The 18,975-nt window shown below is 35.2% G+C and overlaps 1 protein-coding gene across 2 annotated transcripts in view; it reads left to right on the forward strand.

The window, feature by feature from the left end:
* qless (decaprenyl diphosphate synthase subunit 1 qless) overlaps positions 1-17,939 on the forward strand; it is a 51,778-nt gene extending 33,839 nt beyond the window's left edge. Inside the window, exons 2-8 of one of the 2 annotated variants that reach the window (XM_069122597.1) lie at positions 2,076-2,228; positions 6,955-7,088; positions 8,920-9,061; positions 16,456-16,545; positions 16,760-16,891; positions 17,068-17,262; positions 17,502-17,939. In XM_069122597.1, coding sequence (XP_068978698.1) covers positions 2,076-2,228; positions 6,955-7,088; positions 8,920-9,061; positions 16,456-16,545; positions 16,760-16,891; positions 17,068-17,262; positions 17,502-17,723 — 1,068 coding nt within the window. In that variant the 3' untranslated portion in view covers positions 17,724-17,939. Of the gene's footprint in view, positions 1-2,073; positions 2,229-6,954; positions 7,089-8,919; positions 9,062-16,455; positions 16,546-16,759; positions 16,892-17,067; positions 17,263-17,501 lie in introns of both variants that reach the window. The other variant, XM_069122598.1, reaches the window with a different exon arrangement.
* The last annotated feature ends 1,036 nt before the right edge of the window (positions 17,940-18,975 follow it).

Raw genomic sequence — 18,975 nt, forward strand, 5'->3', positions numbered from 1 at the left:
GGTAGATCAATGCTCGGTGAATGCTAAGAAATCGTTGGAAATCAGAATCGAGTTTCGATGACGAAAGTAGGCATCAATGTACGTCGAGCGAAAGAATGTCGTCCTGGCACATCGTCGCTAAAGTGGCGAGAACTGGGAAGGAGAGACGTCGCGTCGTCGCCGCAGTAGCTCATTACGACCATTACGTGCCCACGAAACGTAAACAGTCACAGGAATGACGGATCTTGTAAATAAGAGTTGCAACTTTCTGAAACGCCGTATTACGTATTCCGCGTTGTCTCGTCGGCGAGAAATCGTCGAGAACTAGGTGAATTTCAAGGGTTACCAGAGTCCGGAAAGAATATAGGAATGCAGGTCTCTTGCTGATTCATTCTTGCTTTAGTAGTAAGAACGATTAAATTCTTTTATGATAACAAAGAATTACCACAATAATGAAAATGATTGTACAATATGTCTGTTGTATGTTACATAGATATTTTGCATACGAGAGATCTCGTAGTTTGAGCTTATGAAGATAAATAAGTGAAATAATTAGTCGAATTAAAAGCAACCTAGTTCGAAGAAAATAATGACCCTAGAAGAGATATACACGTATTAATTGCAGAAAAAATTCTGTATCTTTAGCTTTATAATCTACAAATTTTATACTCTATGCTTTTACGAATGAAACGTATGTTGTTTCTTAAAAATTGAAACATTTCCACTCACCGGGATATCCTCTATGAACACCAATAACTTCCTTCTCTCTTTTCACTTGCTTTGATTTAATATCTCGAATGTGACTAATTTTGGAGCTAAAATTTCCTTGGGAAAATTTCTCATATCAATTTTGGAAACCTAGAACAGTAAGACAATTAAACTTTGACACGCACGACTTAATTTGTCCATCAAACACGCGATTTGTTAATAGAGAGAAGAGATTGGATTATCAATTGCAGTAAAATAATGTTTCAAAGTATAAAAGTGTATAAAGTATTCAGAAAATTATAGATTTCGTGTAGCTCATTGAAGAAAGTAGGCGAATATCCTGTTATACCGTCCTCCAAGTAGTAAAATCAATAATACATACGACAAGCCACAACAAGTAGTAATTGACGATGTATGATCAGACTAATGACGCGCTGCTATCTATTACTACTATCGTTATTACTATCACGCGATGTGTTCAATACATTCATAAAACGAACGTTCCACTAGCAAGACCGGTACAACCGTTTTATTCTCAACGATTTGCCATGTCAACGTTTGATAGTTACGAGCATACGTAATTCTATACTGAATCGTTATAGTTCATGTGGTTTGTTTATGTAGTATATTATCTTCATGCATGATACAAGAATGAAACCGCTTTATTAACACGATTACACGTTCCGATTACTGTTAGCTACTGGAAATATAATTATATGATCGTTCAAGTAGCATGAACTTTGTTTGCTTTTTGCGTACTATGTATCATGATTATTCGATAAAAATTTGTCTTATTAATATTCGTCGATATAAATAGGAAATTATTGCGAAAGCATTAAAGAAAGGAAAATTACTGATATTATTATTTTTTAATTTCTTCTTCTTTTTTTATTTTTATTGGCAATTGAAATAACGTAGTATACCGATAAAATATGTTCTTTTATGTTTTACAATTCTTCTATCTCGTGGAACGTGTATCCAAATTACAACATTTATGATGCATTTTAGTTTTAATGATATTACTTAGTTAAAGAATAATAAATTAAAAAATGTTGAAGCGTAAATAATTCTTCACATGGAATTTCAAATTTTGATAAACGAATTTCACTGCAATTATCGATTTCAATTGCAATAGAGAAATTTCTTTTGCAATTTCCTAATATTTCCAATTCCTAATATTAATATACTTGTAAAATATTTCATTTTACAATTGTATTTAATAGATTTTAATAAATACTCATACTATGTCATCCGAATCCTTTATAGCCACTAAGACATCAAAGAACATATCAAAATTCCAAGTCAGGTCTTTCAAATCACGTTCAAGCTTTCTATCGCGTGTGAAATCTTCCCTTCCATTATTAATGAATTCTTCTTTTTCCATGCAGAGTAGAACGAGCACGCGGGACTGCAGGACGAACGTCGCAAGGATGATGAGTTCTACGCAGACACAGCTGCCTGGATCCTTGCATGATTATCAAATCGACCCTTACCGACTTCTCGAAGATGACCTTAAAGATGTCTACGATAATATACGAGAGGTCAGTTAATCTGTATGATTCACCCATAATGCAATAATCCTTCATGATCTGCGCAATAACATCATCATACTAATTAAAGACTGTTTCTTCTTTCCTTTTATGTTTTATCGAGATATTACGCGTTTCACGTGTTCACTTTCTATAGAAGAACGCGCGTCTCTCTGCAGGCAGACCAGTTTAGTTAGTCGGGAAAACGTGGAAGTCGAATTCCTTAGACAGAACTATTATATAGTTTTTTGCGAGGAATTACAACAGAAATTGGCAAGAAAAATTATATGTTTGAGAAACAGCTATGAAAGAATCATGGAAATTTTAATTGTGATCGCGTAGCCGTCAGTAATTAACCACTGTTGCTAAATAGCTAGCTTTTTTTATTTATATTACAAAATTCTCGAAATGATAATGGTTAGATATGATACAGTTCTAAACAATTTTCGTTCTACAAATGTATAACAATGTAGTAGTATGTGTAACGGTAAGTGTATAAGATCTATAACATGTATTAGTAAATATCGTAGTAAATATCGTTCCTAGCCATTAATTTGCCATTGATTCGTACATTTTCGTTTACGATCCACGAAGGTTTCCAAACATCCATTATCAAAATTCTTAGTAAACAAAATCGAATAAGATCGTGTTTCGCAAAAGTTCATTGTTTTAAAAATATAACGAAGATACAGTGGAGACTTTTGACAGGCTGTAGTTGGCAGTAAAATTTGAAGATGGATCGAGCGTAAAAAATTTCAAAAAGTGTCGCGAATACCTTGAACGAAATCAACTCGAATCTCCAAATAGTTTAGGTCGCGCAACGAAATCACGATAAATTTCTCTCGACTTCGCAAGAATCTGCAATCTTATCCACTCTCACATATCGCGTTTCTTCGAGCCAAGTCCAACAACTCATTGAAATCGATTTCCTGCTACCATTTTCGGTACAAACCGTATCGATTCGCCTCGAATCGCCAAGTACTTCCGTCACGACATTTCAACAGGAAGAAGGTGGTTCAAATCCGGAAGAAAAGAACGCCAAGTATCACGCGTAATCGCCCATACAAGGGAGAGTATATGGATCCATCGATTTACGTCATCGTTGTCATCGGACTTTCCTTATTGTTATGAGATATGGTAAAATTCCTTCGTCGAGAATATGCAAACAAGCAGTTCAGGAAATTGAATCGTTCGTGTGATAGGAGTTCGTTGATTTCTACAATTATTTATAATTGGAGAGATCGTAACAATAACAATGATCGATTCTTGTCAATCGTTGCTTTTTTTCTACAAGTATTGTATTTACAAACATAAGGATTAACGAAGGATTATATTTTAATTAAACATATACACTACACTATACTACTTTATTTCTATCGTATTGCTATTTCGTTTATTAAACAGTCCATCCACAATAATCATTAGTCGTTAAATTTTCCATTGACGTGTCAATCGTAATTTTTCTTCTCGCAAAAAATTGGATTGTGGATGGTTAATATCAATATCTCGATGTCTTAAATAATTTAATATCTACGTATATACGATAGTTTGAAGATTAATTTCATTTGTCTTTTTACTTATTGTTTTTCGTCGCATACCCTGGTAAGGTACTAATAATTACAATTACGTATATTTAAATAGTATTTACAGGTTTAATTCGGCACGGTTGGCTTACTTAGTGCCGTTAATTAACAAATAATTAGCTAGCTATCAGCTGGTTTGGCGGATTAGTACAGTTTTGTATACTTCTATAGGCAGCAGAAAAGATCTTTTTCAATTTGAAGGTGAATATTTCCTGAAAATATTCTCCGTAACAAATCATCGAAATAATTGAATTGTTGGGAATACCGCTTATGTGAATTATCTATGCAGAATCGTTTAGCAACACGCAATTATAAATATTTATAGCAAAGAACGGTGTTTTCATGAATAGTCGGCTTGTGTCTTCGAACGCCTAGCGAAAGCAGCCCGCGACTTCACGGTCTGCATATATGGCCGAGAGTAGAACTTTTACTTATAGTTGACTGTTTAGGTTCTACAACAATTGTATTTGCGTATGCACGTGCAAGCGCGTTTAGAAAGCACTTTTTCTCGCCGGGACAATGGAACGTGATAATACTGACTCGCCACGCAATTACGTTCCATCGCTGTGGTGTCATCTTTGTACCCGATTTTTCGTGGTTAATTTGCTCGCAATCTGCGTACGCTTGTTCCATTGAATGAATTTAATACGGAACTTCTTATAGTACGTACGAAGATTTTCGTGAATGACCGTATATTATTAATTTTCGTTATATCATTTTTATTCTTTTATATTGTTACATTAACTGTAAGAAATTGATTGATCAAGAGAAGACATAAAGTTGAACGAATATCGCAGAGAGAATTTGTTGTTCTGTAAGTTTATGTTTTCGTGACAAAGTTACAAGAACGAACATTTATCTTAGCTTTTACGTAAACTATTTTTTTGTATCGAACGTGTCTCTGAAATAAAGCAAAAGGACACAAGGATTAGAATTATTGTAGATTAGCATGTGAGAAGCATGAAGTTGGCAAGTTCCAGAACGTTGCTTTTTTTCTCTAAGAGAAATTGTAAAAGGAGGCAGGAGGAGGCGCGTGAGTACCTCTGTCTTCCGCTTCTTAAGAGTAGAACGTGGATTCGTCGGCTCTAATGCGTTAGAAGAATGCGACTTTTCGTTTCGCTCTACTTTCTTCAGGTTAATAGACAGAGACACAAATTTTAAACACGACGGATCCGAATATTTCGTTCCAAGGAAATTTACGATCGGTTTTATCCGTACGTTGAAACATTCTGCAAAATCTTCACGATATCAATCAGCATAATGTCCTCGTGAGTTAATTAACTCGGGATATTTCCATATTGTTCGTTAGAAACTAAACTCAACGTAGAAGTTTATTATACGTTTGATACGATTCTATATTAAACTTAACATAAATTTGCATAACTTCTTCGTGTGAGAACGTGATAACTTTTATCGCATATTTGTGAGTTCTGTGAATGTTCCTCAAATTATCGTGATTCATTTGAATATTCTGCCGATTTGTTTGAAATTTGTTGGAAATCCTACTTTCGACATTTTCCACATTTTTGCATATTACGTGCGTTTTTTGGCTTTCGGTATCTCCAAGTCTCCCATGAATGCTAAAAATCTCGCAATTCGCTAGCCATAAAAAAAATATCGAAAGTTCAGAGGGTAAAGCTCGAAGTGCATTGGTCCTTACATGGTGGACTTCCGCTCACGTGTGCGAAATGATCACGCGGAAAGTGTCTCTGACGTAAGCTTGCGAAACGTGTTCTGGTAACAAGCGTTCCTTTCGACTTTGGCCAAATTCCAGGACGAACTTTCAACCGTGTATCGAGGTTGGAATTCAAAGCGAATCGGTTCTCGCCTTTTTAGCCTGCTCGACCTCTTCCTTCTATTGGGTGCTTGCAACAAAGTCCGTCGCCTGTGATTCGTTTCGTCACGTATGCTTCATCATCATCGTGTTATGGGCATCGATTGTCTATGCGTGGCCCAACCAGTCGCTGATAAATCGCTCTGGAATAAGATATGTAACGCCTGTATTGAATCGAAATAAATGTGTAACGTCGAACGAGGACCGATTTGTACGAGCTTGTCAGCTGGAACGGTATTTCGAACAGACGTTCTAATACCACGTTCTCCTTCGCGGGAGTAACTGCACTATCATTTGACGCAGAGACTGGGTCATTGACTGGCGATATTGTAACGCGATAATGATGGTAATTAGGATAAAGGTAAAATGCTTTAGTTGTAAAAGGCACCGGTGCTACGCGTTTGCTGTTAGAGACGCGATATTTAAATTAGGATTAGAAATGTTATTGTATGCGATAGCGTCTCTTGTATTTTACTTTGTATTAGCTTTCACGAATCTTAAGCTCCTTTGCATCCTTTTGTTTTTTAGGTGCTTTTTGTTTTTCTTTATATTCTCTTCTTTTTCAAACTTTTTTATCTTTTTGGACTTTTTCGTTTCTTTTTACATTCGCCTCATTATATATATGTATGTATATCATTAATTTAAAAATAAAATTTTCCCTACTGACTGCAAAATGAGATTGATCTACATACATAGATTCCTCATTCGCCTTCTCATTCAACCTCAATACGTATACGATAAGTTATTACACACGTCGTTACGTAATTGACGTAAATGGCAGAATAAAAAATAATGTAAATTATTTTGAAATTTGAATTAATTTCTAACGATTATGGTAACACGATCTGTATATCATCAATTATTTAAAAACGATGCTAAATAACCAACAGTGGCATAGTTCAAGGTTTTAGGTCTTATGAATATTCCACTCGCACCCGTGCATACTCAACATAATATAATATTACAGGGCTTATCATAAGGCCAGCTACTTACAAATGTGACGAAATCTAAGTTAAGCATCATTTTTTTTAATTGTAGTTCCATTTACGATAGAATTTTATGTCCCAATAGATTTCAATGATGGCAGAAAAATGATAACAATTGAACGATCGTTGTAAAAGCGATTTTGAAACGGATTGATCACGACAGGATTAACATCTAAACTAAATGAAGTAAAGTGAGTAAAGCGACGATTTAGTGGAGCAAACAGATGGATAATTTTAACAAGAAACGAACAGAAGCGTGTCGCGGCTCCCTTAACATTCACGGGTGAATTCCTTTTCACCGTTCGAAGTCAAGGTTACGTTTGCTATTGTTGCAGGAACTCATCAGGAACACGACGCAAAAGGAGCTGCAGACTATAGCGACGTACTACTTCGACGGTAAGGGAAAGGCGTTGCGGCCGATGGTAGCAATTCTCATGGCACGGGCTATCAATTACCACAAGGAAAGAAAGTGAGTTGTGAGAGGCACGCCTCTGTGCGGATTCTTACAAGTTCGCCGCCGATAATCATGTGAATTTTCTCAATCAACCAAATTACGCCTAAACGAATTATATTCCATCGAATCCCTACTGTTCAATTCATCTCATCGAGAGAATTTGCCTTCAGAGGTGTAAGGCAGGGTTGGCTCAATGAAAGAGCAATTTTTGTTTTTTGTTGCACAATCGGTAATTATAGTTTTACGAGCCGTTGATGTTTTGTTATTTCGAATATATGCTTGTTAGAAAATATGTATAAGAAGATTTCCTATGTATCTATCTGTAAGAATAACCACGACCTTCGCAGGATTAAATAAAGATTATGGCTCGATATTAGTAACTCATTATACAAACGGCTGCCAGAAATCTCTGGCTAAAGAAAATCTGTTACATAGCTTACGAAGTACGATGTTGTAGAATCTTTTGCGAGAAGAATGCCTATCAGTATATATTTTAAATTATTGATACGTACATGTCAGCCAGGGATATTCGAATGGCTGAAATGCCAATGTACATAAGTCGACAATCTTTATTTAAACTTGACTGTATTGCACACGAACATTATTTCAGAGAGGATCGTTGTTTTTAAATAATTATTTCATAAAGAATACCGTTGTAATTAATATTATTTTATATTTTATTTTGATATTCTAATATTTTTGGAGACGTATGCATTCTAAAAAGCTAATAGGGAAGGTTCGTGCCATTGAAATCTCGTGACACCTGAGTTGTACTTTCGAGAGAAAGAACGCGACTTATAAATTTCATTTTTACTGTTGGACTCGTGAAATTGAACAGTGCAAGATGAGAAAAAAGGAAAAGAAACGTAGAAAACGGCAAATATAATAGTCGATGTACATGGTTTATTATTATGCCATGTAAATATATGTTAATAGGGGCGTGCTTTTTCATTTACCGATGGTCGGAAGAAAAAGTAACTTCGCCAAACGTTTAGAAAGCATCGAAAGAATGCGACTGGCTAGTCTCCTCTCTTTCTAATTCATAAATCGCTTTGAAAGTAATTACTTGTCGTTGTGTGCTGAACTGGCTACAATGAATATGAATGAGATGTCCCGTGAATGAGAACTAGTGTAACGTACGCTATCACATATGCTTGAAGAATCGTAAATAGTGGTGAGCGTGACTTCGCGTTCCAAGATGTGCCAAAGATAAACCCACGTCTCACGAAAAGATCTATACAATTACTTGTCAACGACTTATACTATCGACTCTTTGGTCTTTGCTAGATTGTTCAACGTTCTGACGAGTTCATTCATTGTAATACATTTTATCCGATAGTCACATCTACAAATTTCGTGTTAGCAATACCTACACGTATTTATAATTTTCTATCGTTAAATCGAATCATAGTTGATCTTACAACCGGGCCTCTGTAAATGATCAAACTGATCAAATACGCTTTTATACATTTCTTAATTTTTCTATTTGCGTAAACAAACGATTGGCGTTCAGCATTTTTGAAAAAATGAAAAATTACTTACTTCTATAAATTTATTTGGTACTCGTAAGCCGGTGTAAGTTCTATCGTAATCGTAAGTTCTAAAAGGAATGTTAAAGAATATTTGTCTCTATTCTTTTCTTTTTTATTGATAGAGCCGAATGTGGCTTCTGGGCGATTCGATTAATGAGATCTACTTATATACTTAATTCTTTCAGGATCCAGTTCTTCCTGAAATTCTATCAGAAATATTGCTTTTTATTAATCGTGACTAATAGGAACTCGACGCGTAGATCAAAGCATCGAAGCAACAAAGGATTAAATCAAGGGTGCTCGATTGGTTTCAGTGGTCTCTTGGATTCGCAGCGACAAGTGGCGATGATCTCCGAGATGATCCACAACGCTTCCTTGATCCACGACGACGTAATCGACCAGCCAGACTTCCGCCGTGGCAAACCTTCTATCAACGTCGTCTGGAGTCAAAAGAAGGTAAGTGAAACAACCCACTCCCACGTTCAACCAAAGTCCAAGTTAAGTAGATATAAGCGGGTAAACTCTATGGTTCGAAGACTCGTTCAAGATTCATTTCTTTTTTTTTTTTTTTCTTGTTCTATAATATAAACAATGACTAAGCGTTCGCTCAAGATTAGTATATCTTGAAATATGAAATATTATTGTAAAAATAAATATTATCATAAAGATGAAGAATGATTTCATACTTGAAAAGATGAACGATGACTTCTCAGGCAATCGTTCTGTTTCTATCTTTCTCGCGTTTCCTAGTTCTTCCTTTTTTTAACGAAACGTATCGACCTGTCGATTTCTATCTGATCGTTTGAACATCTTGAACACGTGGACGTTTCGTACGATGCACCGTGAATTTCGATATCTTCTCGTCTATCGGCCGGCTCGCGTTGATCGATGGAAACTGAAACTCTCTCTGAAATACCGTAGGAGAGAGAAAGAGAGAGAGGGGAAGGAGGCTAATGCGATTCATGACTGTACTGTGCTGACCGTGCACGCTTTCCTGGTCTGCAAGCGGAAACGGGCCATCTTCTTTCGGCTTACGTATGATCCGGCGGCGAGATTTCAAAAAGAGGAGTTGACGTTCAGTCGCTTCCTTTCGACGCACGAAGAAAATTGGTTGCGCGATTAATGATGCATTAGAAAGAGTAGAATGAAATTAATTTGAAAGTTGATCACCTTCTCGATTAGGTTTCCTGGTAGCTATCTGGTATTAGGGCCAAGAATCTACCTGAACGCTCTTTGTTTCACAATTGCGTAAAGAACATTTGTAGCGAGGAATTCTTATTACGACTTTTACGAAACGTTCTTATTATTAGACCGCGGATGTTCATGTATTGATGAAATATTTTAAATTTTGCAGAATACACTGCAATATAATGCAATAAAAAAGATATATAAAATGTGCAAAGTAAAGCGCGTATTATAATTATTTAGTAGCTGAAACAAATCGCTATTTAGATTTCTTTTTTTTTATTAAGTTTTTTATCACACAGGGTTCTTATCGCGATCTTCTCGTAAGATAAATAGAAGACGTGCCCTCGAAATATTTTTATTCGTTCGTTAAAGTAAAGATAGAAATTGTTGGACTAAGGAGACATATAATGCATTACAAAAGGGTAACTATCGCTGTCGAGTTAAGCCATGGGATTTTACGAAACCGGCGCATGCATAGCTTCATAGCTTCAGCGAAACTGGATGTTTTAAAATTTCCAAGCGCTCCGATCTTACCCGTGATTGTAATATCGTACGTAATTATGCCTTGTTACAAAATGTCTATGTCCGCATGTGAACGTGAGAAAGGTTGCAGATCGTTGGGAAGTTGGTCAAGAATTCTTATTTAGTCGAACACTGCAAATTTCAGAAACTGCTTGTGCAATCTTCGACATTTGCTGCAGGAACACCTTAATTATCCAACAATATGGCATAATTCAATATTAATGATATAAATAACGATCGTTAATTAGTCAGCTGTTGCGATAGCTCGACTAGGTAAAAAAGGTTGACCAGGATGATTTACAAAGTTCATGGGTCGAACTAATATTTATCTTAGAGATCTTTATTTTCCTTGTGTGTATTTTAAAACTCGAGTAATTCTATCTTAACCATTGCAAAAAGGATTTAACTTACACTAAATATCTATTTGCAACTTAAATTACCTTTAAAGGTTACAACCCACAGATTGAAAATCCACGATCTAGAGAAATGATCAATATGATCGCTAAGACGCAAGATACAAACGATTTGTCATTGCCAAAAGAAGAGTTGCCATATCGTAATAATCCACGAACTGTTACACCAATCCAATTGGGCAATGCCTAAATGACCTACACGGCACACACGAGAAGAATCAAGATGTTGCGTTCACCTGTATTCGCACTTCGGCGATAGGATCAATCTTCTTTTTGTTTTACATTCTCAAGAAATTTCTTTTAGACTTCCCATCGTAGGAAATATTTTTTAATGTCCATGATTCTCATAATCGAAATCAAACGGGCTATAATAAATTATGGAAATTACTTTTATTATTTATAGCACATAGCAAATTTTCTCTTTTAGATCTCCAACCCTAGGAAATATTTTTTAATTTCCAAGATTCTCACGATCGAAATCAATTGGACTATTAATTAGCTACTTTTATGTCTCACAGTGTGTAACATCATTTCTCTGTGTATTAGTCGCGTAATGAGATAAGTAAATAAAATACAAAATGAGATAATGAAACTCACGAGTATCATAAAATATTATTATTATCTAAGCTAATTACAAAAGCTAACTATAAAATTCGGAACAAAGATCGCGAAGTCGTATCATCGCGATTATAACGGCGTTAACTTTTGAATATCTTTGAAAATTCCAACATTAAATTTCGTTTCACAGCTGGAGAAGTGATCGATCGTACGCGATCGATGGAAACGCGTTCATAAACGCATGTGCTAGGTATAACGCGATTTGTTAGGAAGTTTGAAAAGTGTGACGGCCTTGACGAACGAATTAACGAGTTGCAAAGAAATGGAAAGCCGTCGAGATGGCTACGAAAGTCGCCCACAGAACACTGGAAGGAGCATTGGGCTAACAAATTGCGTAACACCGGTGTATTAACGGGACACTAATTGAAGGAGCTGTTACGTATGTATATACGTATAATAGTTATCGCTGGGTTACATGCAGATAACGAGGCCGTGAACAAAGTAACCTCGAGTTCTATATTCTGTGACTGTTACCATTCGAAGAACATTTTTGCTCCGATATGTATCGATTTCTACGACCAATGGTCATTTGTTTCTTTTCGTGATTCGTGAAAATTCATATTTTTTACGAATACTACGGAAAATGAAGAAACAAAACTTACATAAAAGTATGTGTCGCAACTAGAAGAAATCTTGTACACTTAATTTTGGATATTATGTATATTCTGTACGTCGCTGCATATATAAATTTGCCAATTTCTAAGTGCACAGATGAAAAGTGTAAATATTATACAAAGATAAGGAAGAGTTATTATACAAGTTACAAGGAATGCTCACTGTGGTCTTTATGTTTTGTCACTCAGATGGTAAAAAATTACTTTACACCTACAGACACATATATGTTAAAATACGCATTTTTATCGTCGACATTCTAAACATTTCTTCCAAAAATCGCAGAAGATCAGAAGCACGCGGTTCGCCGACCAATTTTCTACTCGTCATATTCCAAATGATAATCGGAGCGCCTGGCTTTCTGAATTGCCAATTCCCAGCAATTAAACTCGAATCCCCGCGCTACAATACACAGTTCGTTAACTCTATTAAAAGAAGCATTCCTTTCTTCCGGAAAAAAACTCTACTTACATATACCCCTTCATTTCTACGTACACGTATATCTCTGCATTCTGCGTATATATTTTTACGATAACTATTCGATGACGTTAACGAAACTTCTACGTGGCACGATTATTTCGCTATTTTCAGGCAAACCAGCACGGTTATAATTCGATTTCTTGGCAGCGATAATGGACGGCCGATAGTTTCGATCCGTATCATTGATCGAAAGTTATTTCCCGAAGGAACGTATCAGACTTTTCGTTACCTGAGTCTGCGCCCTGGTGCCTACCGCGCTGATTCACGTTCGCTTTGCGAAACTCTCAGCCTTTCGCAATAATCGTCGGTACGTCGATAAAGTGGCGAGAACACGGTGTTTTCGAAAGGAAAGCTCACGGCCGTTTTGTTGGGTGACACGCGTGAAAAACAAGCGACGAAGATGCCGGATGTGAAACTCGAAATTACGACGCGTTCGTCTCGAACCATTGTCAGGCGAGACAACGAGTCGAAACGTTTCCTGGAATTAGTTACGATGGAGTTAGCACTAAGTTCCATTGAGTTTCGGTTGATCTCTAGTAGCGCGTTCTCTTTCTTTCTTCTTTCTTTTAGATGGTAAAGATGAGTTAGATTATTTTTGAGATACAAATTACATAGAGAATAGGTTGTTCTTTTTAAATTCTTGTCAAAAGCGGGAGAAATAACTTGTAGTGAAAGCATTGGAATAGATGATGGCGAAGTTGGTCCCAGTGTGAATGTAAAATTGATAAATTATACTTGGAAATGCGGAAATGTTGAAATGGTTTGTTTAGGAAGGATTGAAGGTACGTTTCCGTATAGAAAACTAGGTTTTTAACAAATTTGATAGAGATAGTAGCCAAAGTGGACGAGCTCCAGCGAACGAGATAATTGTTTTCTAAAATATACTTGCGTTCGTTCTATTCTCCTAGAACTCCCTTTTTACAAAACTTCCTTTTTTATAAAAAATTTACGAAATAACGACGAAGGGATTATAAAATTTATTGTCTAGTTTTCGTAGCCGAATAACGAATTTTATTTGGAGATTGTAAATATATATAGGTCGAATATTCATGAAAGAAATTTTTCCCAAAATTCGAAACATATAAGATGTACATTTACTTCCTTCTTTTTACAGAGAACATAAAGATTTTAATCGCCGTGGTTTTTATTGTTAAGACAACATCTGTCGACATTTCACGCGGCCTTCACCGTCCAATTCTATTTAAAGTTAAAGCTTCGCCGAAATGACATGACACGTATTGAATATTTGATATACGACATCGTACATTCGCACTGATAGGCTCCTAGAATATTTCGTTCCCGCATAATCAATGAGTTCCTCTCACGTTTTCTTTTTCGCTTGTGAAAGTTCAAGGTGAAGAGATGGAACTGAAAAGAGAGAAAATTTGACCATTTTGATTCATATTATTCATCCTAATTTAACGGGGCATATTACGAATCTAAAAACATGTAAAATACGTGTAGGATCATTTATCTAATTCCTATGAATATTTTAATTTTTAAAATTGAGAAAATTCCGAAAGATCCTATACATATAATATCTTGAATCTCTGCGTTGAAAACTGATTGTTAATTATTCGAAAAAAATGTAATTTCAACGTTATAATTCAATCATACGCACATCTATTTATGATGCAACAACTTGATATTTCATCCACATTGCTAATTTTTAATCAATTTATTAATCGCCTGTCTTATTTATATCGTATCATTAAACAAAGACAGCACTAACCACATGATCGATTCTTCTTCAGACTGTAGATTTCCAAATGTAAATTATTTTTCTGTCATTTTCTTATTTAGAATCTTATCCCTCGTCATTAGAAGATTTTTAGATTTCACAAAGACATTGGCAAAATAATATAATCGTTATTGATATTGATCTCTCGATCAAATTGTATACTAATGATTTTCTTTGAAACACGAAACGTCTTTTTCTCGAGTAAAACTAAAGCGAGCGAGATCGAGACGTAAGAAAGTTCGAAGAACGCGGCATGATTGACAACGTGTTAATTTCGAAATAGAGGCAACGATTGTAATTATACATTAGAGAGATCACAATTGAAATGATCGTCCTTCGCGTTAATCTTTTCCATGTACTTTCCTATTTCAATCGAAGAAACGAGGTAAAATATCTTGCATGCCGTTGTTCTATTCTACGTGGCTAGAAAGTCGCTGCAATGCAAATAAGGGCCAGAATAGCACGCGTTAAATCGTCGAATGGTAGAATAGGTCGTCGACGGCGATGCGACCACGACATGCGTTTCGATTTCGATGCACATGTTTGCGGTTATCCCGATGGTGAGCAAGGAAAACCGCCGATGAATATCCGTCGTATCCAAGCTACAATACTCTGAGACCTTTGATTTCCAATAGCTTTTAACATCGGCAGACGCTATTCTCTGGTTTCCTGGCGTCACTCTGTATCTGATATTCCAACCGCGTTCGACAGCTTCTTTAACGCCTAATTAACGACAATAGTAAGATTTCTTCCATTTCTTGCTACTCAAAGGATCATTTTTATCTTGTTACTATACGTAGCATTATGGGTCGAGCCAAGCTCGATCTAATGGACTGGAGTACTAACTCGATAGTTAAAAAATCGTAGATAAATAGTCAATAGGAAGTACTTAAAAGGCACTGAAATCTCTTTAGGTTGTGTCAATTTTCATAAAGTATTTCTCTTCAAAAATAGACAGTTAACGCTTTGCCTTATAAGCATTCTTTAAGTAGCTCTTCGAACGATTATCGGTTATTTGCCGTTGTGAGTGACAAATTTAAACGTTTTATAAATCTGTCTTTATTGAATTTTAATGCCATACCAGAATAATGGAAGATTATTAATTTATTCCTAAGTTGAAAACGTGTGTTTTTCATGTCTGAGAAATATCAAGAATACAGAAAATTTTGAGGATAAAGAGCCACTCTCTAAATTCAGGGGGTTAAATTTATAAAATTATTAATATCTATCTTGAATAAAAAAAATACACAATAAGCAAAAAACATACATGATTCCATAAATGGAAATTCAATTTTATATGAATTATACTTTGAAAAGATAGTTTGTATATTCTATTTTTTAATATTGCTCTCAATATGTGATGTAGATGAAAAAACGTTCAGGCGAACATTTCTTTCTTTCTTTTTTCAGTAGAATCATAATGAAAATCACTTTCTGACGTGTTTGAAAAGTTTTTCACTATATTCGTTCATTTTACGCTTTCTGTATACGCTTTTACCTTAATCGTAGGCCCAAACTGTGTCCATGTGTGAGACTAACAAAAGAAAGTGGCCTCCTCTCGCATTGCCAAGCCTCGATTACCCAGTAAGATCATCGAGTTGTTCGTATAAAACCAGACAGGTGGAAAGATCTTTATTGCGATAAGTTAATTAATATGCAAACGTATCTCGATCAATGTGTATCGTTTTGATGTGCTATTTAAATAAAAATAAGAGGAGAGAGGGAACTATTACGAGAGCAAACGCACGTGTCATCCTTCAATATCGAACATTTGCCAGATCTAACTTGTCTGCTTCTATTTCGAAAGATATTCAGTGAAAGGAAACACGTTCTTTAATCGTGCATAGCCGTTTCATCTTTCTTAACTTTTACAACCTACGAGGCTCGCAATTTATTGTTAATAATACAATGGAAGCTGAACGATAAAATTATCTGCAAAATCTTCCGGAATTTACAGTATATTTATTTGTATATTTATAAATTTATAATTAGATATTTATAAATAAATATATATATATATATATATATATATATATATATATATACATCAAAGTATATTATTTGGGAAGATTTTGTTTTCAAGTCATAGTATATTATCTTCGTTAATTGTCTTTATTGAGCGACTACGCATTTTAGAAATTAAAATGCCAAGATTACTTTCCACGAGAAAGATCGGATCATTTCATTTTACTTAATCTTAAACAAACTTCTCCGTATTTTTATCCTCAGGAAAAATATCTTAATGTATGTTTTTTGATTTGTTGCTCAATTTTCAGGTGACCATGACAGGAGATTATGTTCTGGCAGTCGCGTCAATTATGATAGCTCAACTGCAAAATGACGATGTCACCCTCACGCTCAGTCAGGTAAAGTCCACAAACCATATCTACAATATGAATATTTTTAACTATAGAATATTTAATGCGATAGATAGAATAACTTTTAGTAAAGAAGTATCTATTATTTACAAGCTGTTAATTAATACGTTAATATCTGTACGGATACGTAAGAGTATTCACATGCTCTAGGATCCTGATATAACCCTGATGATAAGTATTGACAAGTCCAGGTGCTTTCCAGGTCGTGACGGACCTGGTGCAGGGTGAATTTATGCAGCTTGGCTCTAAGGAGACGGAAAACGAGAGATTCGCGCATTACCTCACGAAAACGTATCGCAAGACAGCCAGCTTAGTTGCTAATTCCTTGAAAGCGGTATGTACTGTCATGTTGATCTTGATATTTAATCCTTTCGTACAGGTCGAAGCAGTTTTTAATACGAAGAATTATGTCTTCGAATAGTTAAATACGTTTTATAATTAATTAATGTGAATATAAATACGATTAATTTAACAAATAATATATCATTAATAAATATATTTTGAACGTAGGTGACTATGCTAGCTGGTGGTGATGAACAGTTGGTCGAATTAGCCTTCCAATACGGTAGGAACATCGGTCTAGCATTTCAATTAGTCGACGATCTTTTGGATTTCGTGTCGACTTTGTCAACAATGGGCAAACCTACCGCAGCAGATTTGAAGTTAGGTCTTGCAACTGCTCCAGTTCTTTTCGCCTGTGAACGGGTAAGAAAATTAAAAAAAGTACATAAATTAATTGGTAAATACGTTTTAGAATCAGGACATACTATAATCTCCTTCGTATTATACGACTCGTACAGAATGAAACTTAAATTTATAGATAGTAGTTGAATAAATAATTCATCGTAATTAAACATAATATAAATTGCTATATTCTTTTGCTTTTTAATATTACGATTTGACCTTTTAATTTCTGACTCACCTCCTTCGTTTTTCTATCACAGTATCCAGAATTGAACGCGATGATCATGCGCCGATTTCAAGAGCCAGGAGACGTGGAGAAAGCGTTCGAGCTGGTGCACAAGTCGCAGGGCCTGGACCAAACGAAATTTTTGGCGCGGAAGCATTGCATCGAGGCCATGAAACTTGCACAGTCTTTAGCCGAGAGCCCGTACCAAAAAGGTCTGCAAGTGGTCTGCGATTTAGTATTGAATCGTATGAAGTAGCGATATGAGAAAAAACGATAGGAACTGTGTACGAAAGTAAAAAGGGTACGATGAAACGTTTTGAAAAAAACAAACTGGTAGTCGCAAGAGAATTAATATTGGTCACGAAGAACGCCGATTAATTTAATTACAATTACAATTACAGTGAACAAGGAAATAATGTGCCGTTGATACGACAGGTTGTACTGATTGTAGAGAGAACAAAAAAAAAAATATCGAACAAATGCGTAGGCGTAGATGATCGCGACACTCATGTTAAACGCACTCATAACGAATGTGTTCGATTATTATTAATGGTACTTATAATTCTATATTTAAACTTGTACGTTTGTAACATAAAAGTTCAAGATGTTCATATTTGCGATATTGTTAACGATGTGGTAATTTTATGAGAAAAAAAAAGAAATAGGAAGATTAGCAGGATATTATTTTTATAAATTTCAGATGTAACGTAATAAGAAGTGCCTCATGTCTATAAGGCAATATGCAACAATAAGTACGAGCGATGTCGCTGCGATGTTACTCTAATCGTGTTTAAACGTTACCGAATACTATGTAATAATAAGCGAGAGATCACTCATTAAATGCCCAAGTACATCTTGCAAACGGAAGATACAACGTATAAGAGAATGTAAAGAGATGAACGATAACGTTTATTTCGCTCTATAGTGCACATATGACCTGATTTTATCGATATTGTCGCTAGCCAATCATAAGTGTAAATAAAATGATTTATAGGAGTAATTGTAATGTATTAGAATTGGTAAATCTGCCAGATTGTTGTTTTGCTGGAACCACTGGAACTGTGGTACTGTGTAACTAAATTCATTTAATAAGTAACAAGCAATGTGAAAAACTTTCCACGACAGTATTACATCAGATTAACTCGATTATAATGTTATAATTCGGTATACTATAACAATGCGATTACTCTAAAACAAAAAATTGGTATAGCTATTAAATTTTGCGTAAATTAACTTTTTTCTAAATGTAATCGGGTGATTTAATGCATGTTATTATTACGTAAAAGAGTAAATCTACATATATATCAGTATAGAAAGTAACAATCGCAAGAATACCAATACTAATTAATAGCATAATTTAATATCTTGTTTAAAGTGTGCGAAGAATACCTGCCAAAGAAGACCATATGGTCTTGATTCTTCCACTTGCATGGAAATAATATTTTCGATTCATCAAACACAATGAGAATTGTTTATTATTAATTGGAATGTTATAAATCATAAAAAAT

The sequence above is a fragment of the Bombus flavifrons genome, chromosome 10, assembly GCF_040668555.2.
Source record: "Bombus flavifrons isolate JBK064 chromosome 10, iyBomFlav1_principal, whole genome shotgun sequence".
NCBI lineage: Eukaryota > Metazoa > Arthropoda > Insecta > Hymenoptera > Apidae > Bombus > Bombus flavifrons.